General features: G+C 44.3%; 1 protein-coding gene across 1 annotated transcript in view; it reads left to right on the forward strand.

Annotated features, from left to right (window-relative positions):
* Positions 1–9404: 9404 nt before the first annotated feature.
* LOC118401761 (supervillin-like) overlaps positions 9405–23271 on the forward strand; it is a 77312-nt gene continuing 63445 nt past the window's right edge. The window contains 6 exon segments of the mRNA XM_052476265.1: positions 9405–9777; positions 13641–13704; positions 17343–17434; positions 17649–17706; positions 18770–18924; positions 19458–20349. Coding sequence (XP_052332225.1) covers positions 9714–9777; positions 13641–13704; positions 17343–17434; positions 17649–17706; positions 18770–18924; positions 19458–20349 — 1325 coding nt within the window. The 5' untranslated portion in view covers positions 9405–9713.

Genomic DNA, 23271 nt, shown 5'->3' on the forward strand with positions numbered 1-23271 from the left:
TTGAGGCCCCAACACCAGACCCCCCTTAAGGCCCCTCACTAGCCAATTAATGATAGTTTTGCATAAAAGCACCCAATTTAGTTTGTCTCTGCTGGCCTGGTCCTGGCTTTAGGTCTGAAAACCCACTTAACCTGGCCATACCCACACTATTCATGTGCTGTTCACACACCAGCCTGTCCCATCACGCGTATCCTTGTTTATTTAGGTAACTAAGCAGCGTTGTGGTCTGGTGAGACGACACACAGCCTATGCTAGAGGTTAAGGAGCCCCCGGGTGCATTGGCACTGACGTCTGTTTTGAAATTGTACATCTTGTGTGGGAGGCTGTTGCAGACGTCCAGGCAGAGGTGCTTTATGGAGGAAGGATCGTGTTTGTTGCTGTGAGGGAGTGGGAGGAAGAGCGCGCACACACACACACACACACACGGACTCCTGCCGTCAGGCAGCCAATCAGCTAACACTTTGCCTTATTAGGGATGTCTACTGGGGGTGGAGAGGGGGGGATGGGCGAGGCGTGAGGTGTGTGTTAAATGGTTTCTCTGACTGTTAATTGGGAAGGCCAGTTAAATGTTATTTAATGTTTTTAGTGTCAACTGTGTAAAGTAGTGTTCTGCAGTGAGTCTCCATGAACTCTCCTGGTGTGGACAACAGTAAGCTAGGTCTAATATGCCTAGAATCGACACTGCCCTGCTGTTAATCCCTGCTGATTATGGAACCTAGGCTGTACACCAAATGGCACTCTATTCCCTACATAGTGCACTACTTTTGACCAGGGACCGTAGGGTACCATTTTGGTTTTCTACTCGGTGGTGATCTTCTTAATTCACTATGTTTCCAAAGCAGTTAGATTCTGGGGTGTTGACTACTAGCACTATAATGGACACGGACACACATGGGTAGCAGCACCAAACAGGAGGACTACATCCCACATGTCATCATAGGGCTCTGGTCAAAGTAGTGCACTATAAAGGGAATAGGGTGTCATTTGGGATGTAGTTTGTCATTATGACACCACTGTGGGAGGGAACTTAGCTGTCCCCATAGGAGAACCCTTTTTGGTTCCAGGAATAACTTATTTTTTTGTGTGTATGTTAGACTTCCTGTATTAACATGTGATAACGCTGATAACACCCAAACAGTACATCAGCAAACATGATGCTCCTAAAGAACAGTTTTCCTGTTTGATAGTAGTGCAGTATTTGTGCCCAGTAATGTAACTCATTAACATAATTAATCAAGAGGAATCTTCTCTTGCTCGCTCTGTTCTCGCTCTCGCTCTGTTCTCGCTCTGTTCTCGCTCTGTTCTCGCTCTGTTCTCGCTCTGTTCTCGCTCTGTTCTCGCTCTGTTCTCGCTCTGTTCTCGCTCTGTGCTCGCTCTCCTCTCTTGCTCTCGCTCTGTGCTCGCTCTGTGCTCGCTCTGTGCTCGCTCTCCTCTCTCGCTCTCCTCTCTCGCTCTCTCTCGCTCTCCTCTCCTCTCTCGCTCTCCTCTCCTCTCTCGCTCTCCTCTCTCGCTCTCTCTCTCTGTGTTCTCGCTCGCTCTCTCTCTCGAATTTACAGTTAACATTACACTCCAAGTTCCAAAAGCATAAAGATATATCAAATGTCATGTCTATACACTGCATTTGGAAAGTTCAGACCCCTTCACTTTTTGCATATTTTGTTACGTTACAGCTTTATTCTAAAATGTATTACATTATATATTTTTCCTCATCTATCTACAAATTAATGACAAAGCACATTTATTAAAAATAAAATGCAGAAATACCTTATTTACATAAGTATTCAGACCATATGATATAAGACTCTAAATTAAGCTCAGGTGCATCCTATTTCCATTAAGTGGCCAGACGGAAGCCACTCCTCAGTAAAAGGCACATGACAGCCCGCTTGGAGTTTGCCAAAAGGCACCTAAAAGACTCTGACCATGAGAAACCAGATGCTCTGGTCTGTTGAAACCAAGATTGAACTCTTCAGCCTGAAAGCCAAGCGTCATGTCTGGAGGAAACCTGGCACCATCCCTATGGTGGTGCCAGCATAGGCGGCAGGGACTGGGAAACTAGTCAGTATAGAGGGAAAGATGAATGGAGCAAAGTACGGAGATCCTTGATGAAAACCTGCTCAGGACCTCAGACTGAGTTGAAGGTCCACCTTCCAACAGGACAACGACCCTAAGCACACACCCAAGACAACGCAGGAGTGGCTTCGGGACAAGTCTCTGAATGTCCTTGAGTGGCCCAGCCAGTGCCCGGACTTGAACCCGATCGAACATCTCTGGAGAGACCTGAAAATAGCTGTGCAGCCACGCTCCCCATCCAACTGGACAGAGCTTGAGAGGACCTGCAGAGAAGAATGGGTGAAACTCCCCAAATACAGGTGTTCCCAGCTTGTAGCATTAAACCCAAGAAGACTCAAGCCTGTAATCGCTGTCAAAGGTGCTTCAACAATGTACTGAGTAAAGGGTCTGCATACTAATGTAAATGTGATATTTCAGTTTTTTATTTTTTTTATACATTTGCAAACATTTCTATAAACTGGTTTTTGCTTTGTTATTATGGGATATTGTGTGTAGATTAAGGGGGGGGGGTGATTTAATCCATTTGAGAATAAGGCTGTTGCGTATCAAAATGTGGGAAAAGCCAAGGGGTCTGAATACTTTCCAGGTTGTAATGATGTGCAAATAGTTACAGTAAAAAAGGAAAATAAGTAAACATATTGTTCTTCACTGGTTGCCCTTGTGACAACCGGTCACAAATCTTGCTGCTGTGATGGCATACTGTGGTATTTCATTCAATAGATATGGGAGTTTCAAACTTTTGTAGGTTTGTAATTGGAGGGAAATATGTCTGTAATATGGTCATACATTGGGCAGGAGGTTGGGAAGTGCTGCTCAGTTTCCACCTTATTTTGTGGGCAGTGAGCACATAGCCTGTCTTCTCGAGAGCCAGGTCTGCCTACGACGGCCTCTCTCAATAGCAAGGCTATGCTCACTGAATCTGTAGATAGTCAAAGCTCTCCTTAAGTTTGGGTCAGTCACAGTGGTCAGGTATTCTGTTTAGGGCCAAGTAGCATTCTAGTTTGCGCAGTTTATTTGTTAATTACTTGACACATTGGAAATAATAACCTTCTTTTTGTTTTCTCATGATTTGGTTGGGTCTAATTGTGTTGCTGTCCTGGGGCTCTGTGGGGTCTGCTTAAGGGACTCTTCTCCAGGTTAATTTCGCTGTAGTTGATGGCTTTGTCATGGGAGGTCATGGGAATCGCTTCCTTTTGGGTGATTTTAGAATTTAACTGCTCTTTTCTGGATTTGGATAATTGGCGGGTATCGGCCTAATTCTGCTCTGCATTATTTGGTGTTTTACATTGTACACTGAGGATAATTTTGCAGAATTTCAATTGGTTGTTTTTTCCCCATTCAGTGAATTGTTGGTTGGTGAGCAGACCCCAGACCTCACAACCATAAAGGGCAATGGGTTCTTTAACTGATTCAAGTATTTTTAGCCAGATCCTAATTGGTATGTCGAATTAGATGTTCCTTCTGATGGAATAGAAGGCCCTTCTTGTCTTGTCTCAGATCGTTCACAGCTTTGTGGAAGTTACCCGTGGAGCTGATGTTTAAGCCGAGGTATGTGTCGTTTTTTTTTTGTGCTCTTGGGCAAAAGTGTGTAGATGGAATTTGTATTTGTTGTCCTGGCAACATGACCTTCTTTTGGAATATTTTTGTCTTTCTGAGATTTACTGTCGGGGCCAAGATCTGACAATCTGTGCAGAAAATCTAGGTGCTGCTGCAGGCCCTCTGTGGTTGGGGACAGATGCATCAGACCTCAGGACAAGACCCAGAAGCAGACAGTTTGACATAACAAAAGTTCATTACAAAAACTGGGCAGGCAAACGACAGGTCAAGAGCAGGCAGAGGTGGATAATCCAGGGCAGTGTCACAAGGTACAGAACGGCAGGCAGAGGCAGGCAGGGTCAGGGCAGGCAGGGTCAGGTCAGGGCAGGCAGGGTCAGGGGGCAGGCAGGCAGGGGCAGGCAGGCAGGGTCAGGGCAGGCAGGCAGGGTCAGGGCAGGCAGGGTCAGGGCAGGCAGAATGGTCAAAACCAGGAAAACTAGAGCGTAAAACAGGAGTACGGGGGAAAAACGCTGGTAGGCTTGACGAGACAAGACGAACTGGCAACAGACAAACCGAAATCACAGGTATAAATGCACAGGGGAAAATGGGCAACACCTGGAGGGGGGTGGAGACGAGCACAAGACAGGTGAAACCTTTCAGGGTGTGACAAGATTATCAGCAAACTGTAGATGTTTTACTTTAGATTCTAGACTGTTCGAGTGCTCTCGCTAATTCGTTTATATATACATATATATACAGTTGAAGTCGGAAGTTTACATGCACTTAGTTTGGAGTCATTAACTCGTTTTTAACAAACTAGTTTTGGCAAGTCGGTTAGGACATCTACTTTGTGCATGACACAAGTAATTTTTCAAGACCTCAGAAAAAAATTGTAGACCTCCAAGTCTGGTTCATCCTTGGGAGCAATTTCCAACACCTGAAGGTACCACATTCATCTGTACAAACAATAGTACGCAAGTATAAACACCATGGGACAACACCACCGTCATACTGCTCAGGAAGGAGACGCCTTCTGTCTCCTAGAGATGAACGTACTTTGGTGTTGAAAGTGCAAATCAATCCCAGAGCAACAGCAAATAACCTTGTGAAGATGCTGGAGGAAACCGGTACAAAAGTATCTATATCCACAGTAAAGGCTTTTCAGGTTATGTCGATATAGGACTTGTTTTACTGTGGATATAGATACTTTTGTACGGGGGATTATTCTGACATGAGACATTCTTAAAATAATAAATGATCCAAACTGACCTTAGACAGGGAATTTTTACAAGGATTAAATGTCAGGAATTGTGAAACTGAGTAAATGTATTTGGCTAAGGTGTATTTAAACTAACGACTTCAACTGTATATTGAAAAGGGTGGGGCTTAAGCTTTGACATTTGCTCAGTACGTTGTTTTTACTGAAGTCAAATTTGTCTCCACTTTTTTTTGTGGATTGGGGTGATCAGTCCTTGGTTTCAAATATTGGGGAAGATGCCAGAGCTAAGGATCATGTTAGAGTTTATGTATAGCCATTTGGAATTTGTGGTCTGTATATTTAATTTAGGATGCCGTCAACACCACAAGTCTTTTTTGGTTGTATTTTGTTCGTATTTCGTCCTGTAGTTCATTCATTGTAATTGGAGAACCCAGTGGCTTCTGGGAGTCTTTAATACTTTATTCTAAGATTTGTATTTGATCCATGTATATGTTTTTGCTGTTTTGTTCTTTGTTATAGGAATAAAAAGATTGGAGAAGTGGTTTATCCATCTCCCTTTTTAGATCGACATTTTGTTTAGAGTTTTCCAATAAGTGGTTAGATTTGATTGATTCCTCAATTACATTGAGCTGATTGATGTGCTGTTACTACTTTTTCCATAGAACATTTCTGTATTGTTTTAGTGATTCAACATAGTGAAGGCGTCGGCTCAGGTTTTCTGGGTCTCTGTTTTTAGTCAGATAGAAATTCAGAAACGTTTCTTAGGGTTTCATTCTTCATCAAACCATTTGTCATTGTTTTTAATTTTCTTAGGTTGTCTGCTTGGCATTTTTAGATTTGATAGGAAAGCTGAGGTCAAATATATAGTTTAGGCTTTCTACTGCCAAGTTTACACATTAACTTCTCACTGTAATAGTGATCTAAAATGGATTGAAATTGTTGTTGCCTAATTGTTTTTTGGTAGGTTTCCACACTACATTCCTTCCATCTATAGCATTTCTTAATATTATTCAGTTCCTTTGATTTGATGCCTCATGATTGAGCATTGCTCTGTTTGGGTCGGGCTGTGATCTGATAAAAGAGTGTTAGTGGGCTGACTGAATGCTCTGAGAGACTCTAGGTTGAGGTCAGTGATAAATTAATCTACAGTATTACTGCCAGGAGATGAGTTTATAGGTGTACCTACCACAGGAGTCCCCTCGAGGCCTACCATTGACTATGTACAGACTCAGGATGTAACAGAGCTATAGGTGTACCTACCATTGACTATGTACATACCCAGGATGTAACAGAGCTATAGGTGTACCTACCATTGACTATGTACATACCCAGGATGTAACAGAGCTAGAGGTGTACCTACCATTGACTATGTACATACCCAGGATGTAACAGAACTGCAGGAGTTGGGACCCTTTTGTTGTTTTGTCATAGTTGTGGCTAGGGGGGCACATTGGGGAGGGAATACTGTCACCTCCAGGTAGGTGTTTGTCCCCCTCGTGTGCTGGTGGTGTCAGGTTCTTGTCCAGTTCTGGCATTTAGGTCGCCACAGACTAGTACATGTCCCTGGGCCTGGAAATGATTGATTTTCCCCCTCCAGGATGGAGAAGATGTCTTCATTAAAGTATGGGTATTCTAGTGGGGGGATATAGGTAACACACAGGGGTACATTTCTCTCTGTTAAGATAATTAATAATGACATTTCTAGCCACATGTAAAATGTTCCTGTTTTGATTAATTTAAGAGTGAGTTAGGTCTGCTCTATACTAAATGTGCATATCCAATGAGTCTCCTCCCTGTTTCACACCTGGTGGTTTGGTTAATCTGACTACCAGCTCTCTGTAACCTAGAGGGCAAACAGGTCCGTCTCCTGTATACCATGTTTCTTGTAGGATGACCGTGTCTGGGTTCCTGCTCTTAAGGTCAAAGGCAGATGACCTCAGACCTTGTATATTCCAGGATGAGATAGTAAACACTTTGTGTTCCATACTGTAGTGTTTTCGTGTGGTTTAAGCCTGGCCCATTACAGTAGGTGTGAGCAGAGCATGTTGAGCATCTGATACATACATCTCTCTCTTCCTGCTTTTGCTACGTTTTTAGTCATTTAGCAGATGCTCATATCCAGAGCGACTTGCAGGCGCAATTAAGGTGAAGTGCCTTGCTCAAGGGTACATCGGCAGCTTTCGGTTACTGGCCCAACGCTCTTAACTGCGAAGATACCTCTTTCTCTCTCCCTGATTTCTCAATTCAAAGGGATTTATTAGCATGGAAAACATATGTTTACATTGCCAAAGCAAATGAAATGGACAAACAAGGGAAACATTAGTGAACATTACTCTCTCAAAGTGTAGATGTTTCAAATGTTATATTATTGGCGGTGTACAGTGTTGTAATAATGTGAAAATAGTTGAAGTATGAAAGGGGAAATAAATAAACAGATAAATAAATATAGGTTGTATTTACAATGTTTTTTTGTTCTCCTCTGGTTGCCCGTTTCCCATGGCAACGGGCCACACATCTTGCTGCTGTGAATACACACTGGTATTTCACCCAGTAGATATGGGAGTTCGTCAACATTGGATTTGTTTTCAAATTCTTTGTGGGTCTGTAATCTGAGGGAAGTATGTCTCTCTAATGTGGTCATACTTTTGGCAGGAGGTTAGGAAGTGCAGCTCAGTTTCCACCTCCATTTTGTGGGTAGTGTTCATATAGGCAGACCTGGCTCTGGAGAGAAGACCGGGGTAGAGCGGCCTTTCTCAATAGCAAGGCTATGCTCACTGAGTCTGTACGTACTCTAGGTTCATCTCTCTGTAGGTAAGGGCTTTGTGATGGATTATGTGGGCGTCGCTTCCTTTTTAGGTGGTTGAAGCATTAACAGCTCTTCTGGATTTTGATAACTAGCAGGTATAGTCTTTCTCTCAATGCCATTTCTCTGCTCTCTCGCTCTCTCTCTGCCCCCCATTCTCCTGCTTTCCCCACAGTCTCACTCTATTTGTGATGACTTAGACAAGTGGTATTTCGTGTTCATTTAGATTGTCTGCACCTCTGTGTGACACTATTGAAACCTTTCCAATGTCTATAACTGTATGTGCAGGAGATTACAAACGGACTTCCTGGTTGGTCACAAAGCAGGTTCAATGAGTTAGTCACCTTTATTTGATTAAAAACACAGAAATAACTATTGATGTTCTGCCTAATTTAAGAAAGCTAAACTTAGATACACTATATATATATATATAGTGTATGTGGAGCCATTAAAATTTTAAATTGAGCACACAAAATTCAAGGTCATAGGATGCCACCTTTCCAACAAGTCAGTTTGTCAAATCTCTGCCCTGCTCTAGCTGCCCCGGTCAACTGTAAGGGCTGTTATTGTGAAGTGGAAACGTCTAGGAGCAACAACGTCACAGCCTCGAAGTGGTAGGCCACACAAGCTCACAGAATGGGACCACCGAGTGCTCAAGTGCATAGCACGTAAAAAATAGTCTGTCCTCGGTTGTAACACTTTCTACTGAGTTCCAAACTGCCTCTGGAAGCAACGTCGGCACAATAACTGTTCGTAGGGAGCTTCATGAAATGGGTTTCCATGGCCAAGCAGCCCCATACAAGCCTAAGATCACCATGTGGAATGCCAAGCGTCTGCTGGAGGGGTGTAAAGCTCACTGCCATTGGACTCTGGAGCAGTGGAAACGTGTTCTCTGGAGTGATGAATCTGGGTTTGGCGGATGCCAGGAGAACACTACCTGCTTGAATGCATAATGCCAACTGTAAAGTTTGGTGTAGAAGGAATAATGAGCTGGGGCTGTTTTTCATGGTTCGGGTTAGGACCCTTAGTTCCAGGGAAGGGAAATCTTATCACTACAGTATACAATGACATTCTAGATGATTCTGTGCTTTCAACAGTTTGGGGAAGGCCCTTTCCTGTTTCAGCATGACAATGCCCCTGTGCTCAAAGTGAGGTCCCTAAAGAAATGGTTTGTTGTGATTAGTATGGAAGAACTTGACTGGCCTGCACAGAGCCCAACATCAGTCCCCGACCTCACTAATGCTCTTGTGGCTGAATGGAAGCAAGTCCCCACAGCAATGTTCCAACATCTAGTGGAAAGCCTTCCCAGAATTGTGGAGGCTGTTATAGCAGCAAAGGGGAGGACCAACTCTTATTTTAATGCCCATGATTTTGGAATGAGATGTTGGATGAGCAGGTGTCCACATACCTTTGGTCAGGTAGTGTATATAGTAGACTCATAAGTTAAAAGTAGTGATCATGTAGTCTGTGTTTTTGGTTGTTGAGTCAATAAGTCCATGCCCATTGCAAGCGTTTCTTTCATAAAAAATTTAATTATTTCAGAATAGTGCTGCAAGTTGGCTGTAGTATACGCCTCTGTCCTACATCCCAAGTCCCACCCTATTCCCTATATAGTGCACTACATTTGACCAGAGCCCTATGGATGCACCTCTCTCATCAGTCCTCCTGGCGCCTTCCTCCAATCCCCTTTCAGGGTTTTATCATCAGGGCTAATTTCTGCCTGTAATCTGATTATGGGCTCTGAGAAGGTTTAGCACCCTGCCTGCAGAGCCTCTCTCTCTTTCTCTCATCTCTCTCCCTCCTCTCTCTCCATCTTTGTCTCCATCTTTGTCTCTCCCTCTATTTTCTCTGTCTACATTGAGCTCCCTGGTTGCGCTCACTCATATACACATAGTATCTGTCAGACTGCTGCGTGGTCTGAGCTGGAGATCCTCTCCCGCTCTGTGCTGTTGCCTGGCTGTGTCTGTTTGTCTGCATCACTGCTGCTGTGACTGTCTTTGAGCTTCGTTAGCTGCTGTCACCTGGGACAGGGGGCCTGTCATCCGCGTGTGTGTTCCGTCTGTCTTCAGCCTCCTTACAAGTATGTTCCGGAACCCATGGATCACTAATTATCTCAGCCATGTCAAATACGGTTTCGATGGGCAAGGTAAGGAGGAGGAGGACGACGACGAGGAGGGGGGGGGGTGTTAGCAGTACTGTTAGCACTTATTGTCCACTCATAGTAAGGAATTGTTCTTGTGTTGTGCAGAGAGGTGAGAGATTCCAAGGGCATGCTCTCTTAAGGAGTGGACTAGCTTTTTACTGTGTCGGCTGTGTGTGTGTGTGTGTTAATAATTACTCAGATGTCCATCTGTCCATTTTGTGGACTTTGAGTTGCTGTTTCTTTGTTACTTCTCACCTGATTCAAACTGTCCTGGTGTTAAACAGGTGCTTTATCCTTTGTTGTCCATGAATCATTGTATTGCAGCAAATCTTAACACCCCTCTCCTCCACGCACTTCAAAGGCTGTACTGTATGTACAGAGGTAAGATTTTAATTTGAGCCAGTTTGCTGCAGCAGGAAATGTGAGTTATTATATGGATTCTAATTATTGGACATGTTTTTTTTGTAGGGGTTGATACATTTTGTTGATGGGGCTAATCAAGTCTGACAATTTGTTTTGTGTGGAAATTACAAACTTTAGAAGCCTTTCTAAACCTTGAATACATATACTGTCTCAGCAGCAAAAGAGTGATCAAATTAAGATCCTACATCTGTATCAAGCTTCTCAGAGTAGGAGGGCTGATATAGGATCAGTTTGGCCTTTTTTTAGATCAAATTGAGTAAGATTACATTGACAGCGGGTCCCTGATCCTGGATCAGCACTCCTAATCGGAGAAGCCTAATATAAACGGCTCTAGATAAGACTGGAGGATGACTGAGAGGGTGGTTTGCATGATCTTTGCTGAAGATGACACACTCTAGTCTCTCTTGGCTCCTGTGACGCCTGCCTGCGTGTGGACAAGACGAGCACCATTTTAACATGGTCTATTTTTCACTTGATTTTACATTTACATTGATCTTTTCCTCTGTGCATTTATAGAAAATCTCTTTTATTCACTGAGCTCACTTTTGACAGTTGCCCACGACAAGCTCAGGAGACCATGTTCTTTTCACTCGGCTGCCCACGAAGCAACCAGACATTGCCATGATGTGGGGCGACTGACATATCTCTTAACGGGCCAGTGCAGTCAAAAACATGATTTCCATGTCTCAAGGCTTAAAAGTCCTTCTTTAACCCGTCTGCTTCCCTTCATCTACACTGATTTTAAAGTGGATTTATTTAACAAGCGACATCAATGAAAGGATCATATCTTTCACCTGGATTCACCTGGCCAGTTTGTCATGGAAAGAGCAGATGTTCCTAATTTTGGGGGGGTTGGAATAATACTGTGAAATTGTGAGGATGATAACAATGCCCTTTTAGGGTAAGAGCTGTTTGAAAAGACGGCTTGAAATCCCACCTGTTTTGGTGGGCTGGATGGTATCACTAGGCGGTAAACAACTTAATAAACCAATAAGAAACGGAGTTACTAACCTCTGCCAATCACAGCTAGTTTTCAGTTTTCCCCTCCCCACTCAGACAGTCCCAGCAAAATTCTTGTTTGAGAAATTGATCTTTACTAAGAAGCTATTTTTCACAATTTTTATTGAAAATGATCACAGTGAGGTACTTAATTGTTAACCAGAAATGATTCATTATTGAGATTTAAAAACATCTGCCTTGGACTTAAGATGACCTGACTAACACTCACAGGCCAACTCTAATCGCTCCATCACCACCCATGACAACACCTACACACACACTGCTTTGCTGCACAGTTCATTGCTCTGTCTTGGTCTAGTCTTTATTGTAAAATGAACGTGTTCTCAATGACTTACCTGGTTAAATGGAGGCTACATAACCTACAACTACCAACACTCCCACCGTAACTCCTGGCTGGGCCACTCCTCTTTGTCGTCATCCATTTGCTTATGGGGCAAAAATAACCAATACAGGTGTATTCTGGGGTAGAGGAGCCTTGCCCAGTAACTTGACCTGCTCCTATACTGGAGAGACTTCACCACAGGGTTATGTTGCTGCCTGCCTGGAGTAGAGGGACTGTCAACTATGGTATGATGTACCTATTTAGCCAGAACCTAGATGGGTCTGGTTTTACCTTTTCGGACTAGCTTTATTCTTGGACGACAGTGGGAGTTGATTAAAAATGCTTATTTAATGAATGTACCTTGGTTGGAGAGCAAGACAGTGTTCCTTTCCCGCTGATTACACTCCATGGCACCTGCTCGTTGAACATCTCATTCCAAAATCATGGGCATTAATATGGAGTTGGTACCCCTTTGCTGCTATAATAGCCTCCACTATTCTGGGAAGGCTTTCCACTAGATGTTGGAAAATTGCTGCTATAACAGCCTCCACTCTTCTGGGAAGGCTTTCCACTAGATGTTGGACTTGCTTTTTTCAGCCACAAGAGTATTAGTGAGGTCCGGCACTGATGTGTGCTCCCGAGTGGCGCAGCGGTCTAAGACACTGCATCTGTGCTAGAGGCATCACTACAGACCCTGGTTCGATTCTAGGCTGTATCACAACCGGCCGTGATTGTGCGTTGCCCTATGGGACTCCCAATCGGCCCAGCGTCATCCGGGTTAGGCTTTGGCCGGGGTAGGCCGTCATAGTAAATAAGAATTTGTTCTTAACTGACTTGCCTAGTTAAATAAAATTGAGGCGAATATGCCTGGCTCGTAGTCGGCGTTCCAATTCATCCCAAATGTGTTCGATGGGGTTGAGGTCAGGGCTGTGTGCAGGCCAGTAAAGTTCTTCCACACCGATCTCGACAAACCATTTCTGTATGGACCTGACTTTGTCATGCTGAAACAGGGAAGGGCCTTCCCCAAACTGTTGCCACAAAGTTGAAGCACGGAATCATCGACAATGTCATTGTATGCCATAGCGTTAATATTTCCCTTCACTGGAACTAAGGGGCCTAGTCCGAACCATGAAAAATTCCTCCTCCACCAAACCTTAGTTGGCATTATGCATTCGGGCAGGTAGTGTTCTCCTGGCATCTGCCAAACCCAGATTTGTCTGTCGGACTGCCAGATGGTGAAACGTGATTCATCACTCCAGAGAACACGTTTCCACTGCTTCAGAGTCCAATCGCGGAGTGCTTTACACCCCTCCAACCGACGCTTGGCATTGCACATGGTGATCTTAAGCTTGTGTGCAGCTGCTCGGCCATGGAAACCCATTTCATGACGCTTCCGACGAACAGTTATTGTGCTGACGTTGCTTCCAGAGGCAGTTTGGAACTCTATAGTGAGTGTTTCAACTGAGTTGCAGCACTCAGCGGTCCCATTCTGTGAGCTTATGTGGTCTACCACTTCGAGGCTGTGACGTTGTTGCTCCTAGACGTTTCCACTTCACAACAACAGCTCTTACAGTTGACCGGGTGCAGCTAGAGCAGGGCAGAGATTTGACAAACTGACTTGTTGGAAAGGTGGCATCCTATTGATGTTGAAAGTCACTGAGCTCTTCAGTTCTCTTCATTCTACTGCCAATGTTTGTCTATGGAGATTACATGGCTGTGTGCTCGATTTTTATTCACCTGTCAGCAACGGGCGTCGCTGAAATATCCAAAATCACTAATTATTTTTGGACATATAGTGTAGCTTTACTTTCACAGCTCTTGACTAATGCTATTAGACTCTGTTGAGAAGGGAAAAAAACAGTTTCCCTTTTTTCCCAGGGTTATTGTTGATTTCAGGAGTGAATGCCTTATTTAGGCTGGAGTCTAGTTCTGGTTATCGAAAGAGTGTCAATTCCCCAAATGTTTCCATTGTAGATTATGATGAACAGATTGCAGTGGGAGAATTTATAATTTTTAAACATGGTGGATTCCAGTTGTTTTTGTCCATTTATCAATGGTACATTTTTGATAGTATGGACTTTTCCTTTCTGTTTCTCTCCAGGCTTTGGAACTGAAGCTCCAGTCAAACTCTGCACTTCAACCTCACTGCCAACTGAAGCTCTGAGGTGGGGAAAACCATGTTGTATGCACTTACAGTATGTGTCATGCTCTACTCACGTTTATCAGGGGAAAACCATGTTGTATGCACCTACAGTATGTGTCATGCTCTACTCACGTTTATCAGGGGAAAACCATGTTGTATGCACTTACAGTATGTGTCATGCTCTACTCACGTTTATCAGGGGAAAACCATGTTGTATGCACTTACAGTATGTGTCATGCTCTACTCAAGTTTATCAGGGGAAAACCATGTTGTATGCACTTACAGTATGTGTCATGCTCTACTCACGTTTATCAGGGGAAAACCATGTTATATGCACCTACAGTATGTGTCATGCTCTACTCACGTTTATCAACTTTTTCAAAGCAGTATAACTTCCCCATGTTTTAAGCTCAGAGTCTGTAATTTCGTAAAGTGTAAAAACAAAATGAAAATACAGCCTAGATACAGTCGTCTGGGCCCTGGTAAGAAGTTGTGCACTGTAGGGAATAGGGTGCCATTTGGGACTCGACTATTGTATATGCCATATCGTCAGGAAAAAGGGGGTAGATAAGGATAACGGTAGGTTCTTCAGACTGGTTTAAGACTCATCTTTCTTGCCTAGTAAGCATTAAACGATGGACAAGCTTGGAGCAGCTTATCCTAAGATGCTTTGTTCAGAACAGAGGAACAGTAGTTCCTCTATTAGCATTGCTTTGTCTGCCATATTCAGTAGTCTCTTTCTATCCTAATGGAATGAACATACTCCTGAAACTGAAGCATTTCAAAGCTAGTCATGTGATCATTCAGTAATTTGTCATAGAGTTGTACTGTTTCGCACTGGGGACCATTGTAAAATCTTTTGATTGACAAGTAAGAGGGTCGGAGTCGGTGTGTCATTGTGACAGCAGAGATGTTTAGAAGATATTTGCCTGGGTATGTATCCTTTTGATTCCCCTCTATAAAGCCAGTAATACATGATCCTGATGGTTTCCTGGAGATGGGCCATGTTGGGGTTAGGGGTTAACCTGTGCCAGGTCTTGTTAGCCTCATTCTTAGCTAGATCCCTCCCTCGCGAAAGTGGATGGCTCAGCACAGTACAACATTACCTGGACTGACCAGACCATGGGGACTGACCAGACCATGGGGACTGACCAGACCATGGGGACTGACCAGACCATGGGGGACTGACAAGCTGTTTATTCCCTTAAAGGGACAATCTGCAGTTGAAACGATAACAAAGCGGTCGTCCCACTACTGTGTCGGAATAAAGCTACGGGATGGGTCTGGAGAAAAGTAACCACTCTCAAATGTATAGACAGAGCTATGATGCAAAGACTAACCATCCATGATATTACAATGATAGATTTGACCATGTTCTAAGGCTCACGTGTTTACATTACATTGTGGTTGTTTGCAAACATTGGCGTAAAACAACATTTTTACTCTGCTGGGGTACGGCAGTTGAACTAAGCACATGAGGCATTTGTAAGTTATATTCTTTGAGAATTCATGAGTATACAGTATATCATTAATTTATAAGTCCAAAAAATGTATGTAGCAGCTGCAGATCGACCCGTTTAAAGGCAGTGAATATAGTAGTAGACATGTTGACTTCACAACCTTCAAATGGTTTATTATCGTCACCAACTCAGTGGACTTGTGGTTGGTGTCCGCCTTGAGCATAGTTGGTTGGACATTCCATCTCATTTTGAGTTGGACCAAATAGTAAAAAAATGGAACCCTATTCCTCTCTGCTTGACACTCCGCATTAAGAAGATAGATTAGGCTAGCGTCCTGCGATTAGGCTAGCGTCCTGCGATTAGGCTAGCGTCCTGCGATTAGGCTAGCGTCCTGCGAATAGGCTAGCGTCCTGCGATTTAGGCTAGCGTCCTGCGATTTAGGCTAGCGTCCTGCGATTTTCGGCTAGCGTCCTGCGATTTTCGGCTAGCGTCCTGCGATTTTCGGCTAGATAGGCTAGCGTGCTGTCTAAGAGGTGTATTTGTATATCAAGCTGCCTCACACGACAGAAATAGGAGGTGGGCTCCTGCCCCTATAGGTTGTTCTGTCTGAGACAATGACATGTATGACTTTAGAGTAATTTGATATCCATTATGTGAGATGTATCCTGTATGAATTTGTGTTGGTACCTTACTGAACACTGGAATACATCGTACATGTATATAAAGTGCCTTCAGAATGTATTCAGACCAGTTTACTTTTTCCACATTGTTACTTTAATTAAACTTTTATTTTATTCTAAAATGGATTCAATAAAAACAATTCCTCAATCTACACACACTACCCCATAATGACAAAGAGAACATAAACAAACAAAACAAATGCCTTATTTACATTAGTATTCAGACCCTTTGCTATGAGACTCAAAATTGAGCTCAGGTGCATCCTGTTTACACTGATCATCCTTGATGTTTCTACAACTTGATTGGAGTCCACCTGATTAGGCATTATTTGGAAAGGCACAAATCTGTCTACATAAGGTCCAACAGTTGATCAGAGCATGTCAGAGCGAAAAGCAAGCCATGAGGTTGAAAGAACTGTCCGTAGAGCTCCGAGACAGGATTGTGTTGAGGCACAGATCTGGGGAAGGGTACCAAAACATTTCGCAAGCATGGTCGCCAAGAACACAGTGGCCTCAATTCTTAAATGGAAGAAGTTTGGAACCACCAAGACTCTTCCTAGAGCTGGCCACCCTGTCAAACTGAGCAATCGGGGGAGAAGGGCTTTGATCAGGGAGGTGACCAAGAACCTTATGGTCACTCTGACAGAGTTCTGTGGAGATAGTTGTCCTTCTGGAACGTTCTCCCATCTCTGGAGCACTCCACCAATCAAGCCTTTATGGTAGATTGGCGAGACGGAAGCCACTCCTCAGTAAAAGGCACATGACATCCCTCTTGGAGTTTGCACCTAAAGGACTATCAGACCATGAGAAACAAGATTCTTGGCCTGAAAGCCAAGCATCATGTCTGGAGGAAGCCTGGCACCATCCCTATGGTGAAGCATGGTGGTGGCAGCATCATGCTGTGGGGATGTTTTTCAGTGGCAGGGACTGGGAGACTAGTCAGGATCGATGTAAAGATGAACGGAGCAAAGTACAGAGAGATCCTTGATGAAAACCTGCTCAGGACCTCAGAATGGGGCAAAGGTTCACCAACAGGACAATGATCCTAAGCACACAGCCAAGAAAATGCAGAAGTGGCTTCAGACAAGTCTCTGAATGTCCTTTAGAAATGCTCCCCATCCAACCTGACCGAGCTTGAAAAGCTCTGCAGAAAAGAATGGGAGAAACTCTCCAAATACAGGTGTGCCAAGCTTATAGCATCATACCCAAGAAGACTCAACACTGTAATCGCTGCCAAAGGTGCTTCAACAAAGTACTGAGTAAAGGGTCTGAATACTTGTGATATTTCAGTTATTTTTAATTAAAATTGCAAACATTTCTAAAAACCTGTTTTTTGCTTTATCATTATGGGGTATTATGTGTAGATTGATGAGGGGGAAAAAACCATTTAATCAATTTTAGAATAAGGCTGTAACGTAACAAGATGTAGAAAAATCCAAGGGGTCTGAATACTTTCTGAAGGCACTGTACATCTTGAATAGCAAGTCTCAATATGATGCTAGATTCATCTGAACTTTCAGCTTTCAGAACGACTATTCATTCCGGGAAAAGACTGCGCTGGTAAGGAGTGCTACTGATCTCGACGCAAATCTTCTGGCAGTCCTTCCCAAAGGTGAGTTCCATCCCGAACACCGACTGCATCCGAATGGCACCTTATTCCCTTGGCACTACTTCTGAACAGGTCCCATAGGGCTCTTGTCCAAAGTGGTGCACTAGATAGGGAATAGGGTGCTATTTGGGATTCATCCTTTAAAATAGGAATAATAGACTAATGTTACTGTCATCCATCATGTTTTGTAATTTTGTTTTTCCTTTTTCTTTCCCAGTTTCAGAATTAAAGAAACATTTTGAAAGTGTTGTCTCTATTGATTTGGAAATGAACAGGTATGTTTCCATTTGTGGATTCAGAACCCTTGACAATGACAACCCCTCCCTCTGTCCCTCCGTTTCCATACATCCTTTCAGTCCTCATCCACCGTCATAGTTACCTCAGACCGTTTCCATACATCCTTTCAGTCCTCATCCACTGTCATAGTTACCTCAGACCGTTTCTATACATCCTTTCAGTCCTCATCCACCGTCATAGTTACCTCAGACCGTTTCCATACATCCTTTCAGTCCTCATCCACTGTCATAGTTACCTCAGACCGTTTCTATACATCCTTTCAGTCCTCATCCACCGTCATAGTTACCTCAGACCGTTTCCATACATCCTTTCAGTCCTCATCCACCGTCATAGTTACCTCAGACCGTTTCCATACATCCTTTCAGTCCTCATCCACTGTCATAGTTACCTCAGACCGTTTCCATACATCCTTTCAGTCCTCATCCACCGTCATAGTTACCTCAGACCGTTTCCATACATCCTTTCAGTCCTCATCCACTGTCATAGTTACCTCAGACCGTTTCCATACATCCTTTCAGTCCTCATCCACCGTCATAGTTACCTCAGACCGTTTCCATACATCCTTTCAGTCCTCATCCACCGTCATAGTTACCTCAGACCGTTTCCATACATCCTTTCAGTCCTCATCCACTGTCATAGTTACCTCAGACCGTTTCCATACATCCTTTCAGTCCTCATCCACTGTCATAGTTACCTCAGACCATTTCATGTTGATACTACAGTAGGGTGACAAAATGTCGGTAACTTTCCCAAAATTCCCAGGTTTTCCAGAAATTCTGATATGAAGATTTCCAGATGTCCTGTTTATTCCTTTCTTCCTTTTGAAGAATGTGGTTGTTTTTCATGATTTGTATTTATTTGTTTTGTTAGTGTATTTCCTATGCTACCTTCATTGTGCAATTGTTGAGATGCAGGCTCCCTTGCAAAATAGACCTTGGTCTCAATGGGACTTCCTGCTAAAATAAAGGTGAAATAAATTAAGCAAACTGTTTCAGTATGTGATAACTCAGTAATCTCTGTATCCACCTGTCTGGTATGAAGCAGCAAGGAGAGGATAGCCAGGCGTCTAGAGGGTATAGAGAGTGACATTCCTCCTGCCCTGACGCCCAGCTGTACCGGCCTGGTGGTCAACCGTATCCTGGAGGAGGACCTGCCACGATACACCCGGGCCTCAGACCCCTGTGAGCCAATCATGGGTATGTATGCTGACCACGTTTGGGTGACAACCTGTTTCTGCTCCCTTGTCAACTCATCGTGTCATGCCATGTTTGAAACGTTGTGTTCGTATGATTTAGGGTGTGTTCCCTATATCACGGGTATCCAACTCTTACCCGGAGCCTGGTCGGTAACCTGTTGCTTTTCTATTCTACCTGATAATTAATTGCACCCACCTGGTGACCCAGGTCTAAATGAGTCCCTGATTTAGAGGGGAATCACCCACCTGGTGTCCCAGGTCTAAATGAGTCCCTGATTTAGAGGGGAATCACCCACCTGGTGTCCCAGGTCTAAATGAGTCCCTGATTTAGAGGGGAATCACCCACCTGGTGTCCCAGGTCTAAATGAGTACCTGATTTAGATTGGAACAATGAAAAGAAAACGCAGTGGAACTGGCTTCGAGGTCCAGATTTTGAATTTGATACGGCTCTGGTCATAACGTGGGCACGATATAGGCAGTAGTGACATTTGGGACACATCATTACTGTGCGTTTGTCTCCCTCTGGTTCCACAGTGAAACGTTACAGCAGAGAAGACATGGAGATCCCACAAATGCAGGTGTCCTCCCCAGACAGACGGTCCAGGGCCAGACCGGAGGACCAGCCTGGACCAGCCGCCCAGCCCCACACGGAGCCTTTCCTATCCCTCCCTGGCGGCCCAGGGGACCCAGTCAGCTCCAAGGCTGAACGGATCGCCCGCTACAAAGCCGAGCGCCGTCGCCAACTCTCTGAGCGTTACGGCGTCGTCCTGGATCAGGAGATCAACATGGACTACTCCCCCCGTTACTCGCGCTCACGTAGAGAGTCTGACGTCTCCGACAGAGGGGCCCCAGCAGTCACCGAGCGTAGGAGAGATAGAGAGGAGGTGGAGGAGGGAAGAGAAGGAGGGAGGGAGAGTTCTCGCAGGGCTCCCTACAGCTCCAGACTGGGCCGGGTCTTCATGCAGGCTCACCCTGCTGAGGCTGACCAAGCTCCTGCCCCAGGCCACGGTTCTGCCCATACCCAGGCCCCTCCGCCCACCCAGGCCCCTCCGCCCACCCAGGCCCCTCCACCCACCCAGGCCCCTCCGCCCACCCTGGCCACCACCTTCTCAGAGCGGGAGAGGAGGATAAATCTGGAGAACTATCGGCTGGCCCAGGAGAGGACAATGGCAGGAGGGCCCAGAGGAGCCAGCAGTAGGCCACAGGATACACTCAATACCCAACCCCAGCAGACCCTTCCCCAGGCCAGCCCTCTGGACCAGCATCTCAGTCCCCCTTCATCCAGGGCCTCATCCAGTGAGTCTTACAGAGTGGATGCCGTCCCCAGCTCCCCCCTGACAGCCCGCCGAGCCTCCCTGCCCTACGGCATCTCCCCCGGGGACCTGTTCGTCGAACAGCAGGCTCAGGCCGTCCTCAGCAGACATGGGTGAGTTCAAATTCACTTTGCTATTATGAGGCACTCTGTCTCCATTGAGTTTGATCGATGGATCAAGTTTCAAATGCACTGTATGCACATCCAATGAGTTGCTGGTAGAAAGAATAAACTCCTAAAATACAGACCGTCCCCAAATCCAGAACAAAATCAGGAAAGTGTTCAGTATTATAGAGGCATTATTGCATGGAACTCATATTGCTCAGATGAAAAACCTGGTTTAAAAAAACCCAGAAGAAACACCTCTCATCGCCTCTCCCTTATTTTCACATAGTCTGTGTGTATTAATATGTAGCAATGTGTGCCTTTTTTAAAACATTAATTGTTTTAGTTCTGTCCTTGAGCTGTTCTTGTCTATTAATGTTCTGTATTATGTCGTGCTTTGTGTGGACACCAGGAAGAGTAGCTGCTGTTTTTGCAACAGTGAATGGGGATCCTAATAAGATACCAAAAAATAGACACCCTCACACTAATGAATGCTCCTGCGGTTTTGTCAGGCTTGAACCTCCAGGTCATCAGTAATGTTTTCTATGAGTTCAGATTAGGTCATGGCCATTTTATAATAACACCCTCTCAGATAAGTTCGATCTCTGTATCAACTCGGGTTGCTTTCAGCATTGACTGACCACTTTAAGGATTAGTTGCTGTATGTTGTTGCCCTTGGTAACAGTGTGTTAATTGTGCCATTTAGGGGCTGTATCCAGACTGTGGTCACAGTGTTCTATCACACTAAGCACTGCTCTGGTTTCATAGAGGAGGTGCTCTGCCTGCCAGGGCATCTCATCAGGGTCCTTAGACGGGGTACTGGGTGCGTTTGAGAGGGGGTAGAGGGAACTATCAATTATGGGGGGGGTTGTTCAGTGGGTTGGGTTTCACAGCTTGCCCTGTGAGGCAGACCTGAGGCCAGACCAGAGGAAGAGGGGGAGAGAGCACATGTTTCAGATACTATAGCCTGTTACGAAACCATTTAGCCAGCCTATTGCTATTGCTACACTTGCTAAGTCTAGTGTTTCTAGGCCTGGCTAAATGATCTTTAACCTGTCTGAAACACTATGCAGGCCCATTATGTCCTGCTCTGTTATTGTATAGGTCTAATGGCACAGTTCAAAACACTATGTATTGTCCTGTAGCCTGGCAACCTTGTCTCAGAGCCACTGGTCTCTCCAGACAGACTCAGGATGTGATACTGTTGCTGACGCCCAGTATATCGATGTAGCTAGACCTACTATGTACTTATTATAGCTAGACGGGTTTAAAGGGGCTTTTTCAGCTGAATTTAAGAGAAGAGCAGTCATAGATTAGTCATAGATCAGTCATAGATCAGTCATAGATCAGTCATAGATCAGTCATAGATCAGTCATAGATCAGTCATAGATCAGTCATAGATCAGTCATAGATCAGTCATAGATCAGTCATAGATCAGTCATAGATCAGTCATAGATCAGTCATAGATCAGTCATAGATCAGTCATAGATCAGTCATAGATCAGTCATAGATTAGTCATAGATCAGTCATAGATCAGTCATAGATCAGTCATAGATCAGTCATAGATTAGTCAATCTAGTTTAACACAAGTTGCAACAGGGAGACTCCTTCCAGCACAGAAGCAGATAAAATGTCTAATGTGTCATAGATAAGTCTTTAGATCAGTCACAGATTATCAAATGTTCTAGTTAAACACAAGTTGCAACAGAGGAGACACAACACCAGCACAGAAGCAGATAAAATGTCTAATTCTGCCCAGTGTTGCGTCAGACTTTAACCTTTAAATTAATACGGACAGTATCAAATGTTCAGGTAAACAACGGTAGGAACCTCGGTACTTAGTTAGTTAGACAGGTCAACGGTAGGAACCAGAGTACTTAGTTACAGTTAGTCCAGGTCCAGTGTAGGTCAACTTTAACCATAACATTGATACGGACAGTTAAACAGGTCAACGGTAGGAACCTCAGTACTTAGTTAGTTAGACAGGTCAACGGTAGGAACCTCAGTACTTAGTTACAGTTAGACAGGTCAACGGTAGGAACCTCAGTACTTAGTTACAGTTAGACAGGTCAACGGTAGGAACCCCAGTACTTAGTTAGTTAGACAGGTCAACGGTAGGAACCTCAGTACTTAGTTACAGTTAGACAGGTCAACGGTAGGAACCTCAGTACTTAGTTACAGTTAGACAGGTCAACGGTAGGAACCTCAGTACTTAGTTACAGTTAGACAGGTCAACGGTAGGAACCTCAGTACTTAGTTACAGTTAGACAGGTCAACGGTAGGAACCTCAGTACTTAGTTACAGTTAGACAGGTCAACGGTAGGAACCTCAGTACTTAGTTACAGTTAGACAGGTCAACGGTAGGAACCTCGGTACTTAGTTACAGTTAGACAGGTCAACGGTAGGAACCTCAGTACTTAGTTACAGTTAGACAGGTCAACGGTAGGAACCTCGGTACTTAGTTACAGTTAGACAGGTCAACGGTAGGAACCTCAGTACTTAGTTACAGTTAGACAGGTCAACGGTAGGAACCTCGGTACTTAGTTACAGTTAGACAGGTCAACGGTAGGAACCTCGGTACTTAGTTACAGTTAGACAGGTCAACGGTAGGAACCTCGGTACTTAGTTACAGTTAGACAGGTCAACGGTAGGAACCTCAGTACTTAGTTACAGTTAGACAGGTCAACGGTAGGAACCTCAGTACTTAGTTACAGTTAGACAGGTCAACGGTAGGAACCTCAGTACTTAGTTACAGTTAGACAGGTCAACGGTAGGAACCTCAGTACTTAGTTACAGTTAGACAGGTCAACGGTAGGAACCTCAGTACTTAGTTACAGTTAGACAGGTCAACGGTAGGAACCTCAGTACTTAGTTACTTAGTTCTACAAGTGTGTGGATCTCTTCCAAGAGAAATCCCATCATTTGGTGTTT

Source organism: Oncorhynchus keta, chromosome 23 (assembly GCF_023373465.1).
Source record: "Oncorhynchus keta strain PuntledgeMale-10-30-2019 chromosome 23, Oket_V2, whole genome shotgun sequence".
Lineage (NCBI taxonomy): Eukaryota > Metazoa > Chordata > Actinopteri > Salmoniformes > Salmonidae > Oncorhynchus > Oncorhynchus keta.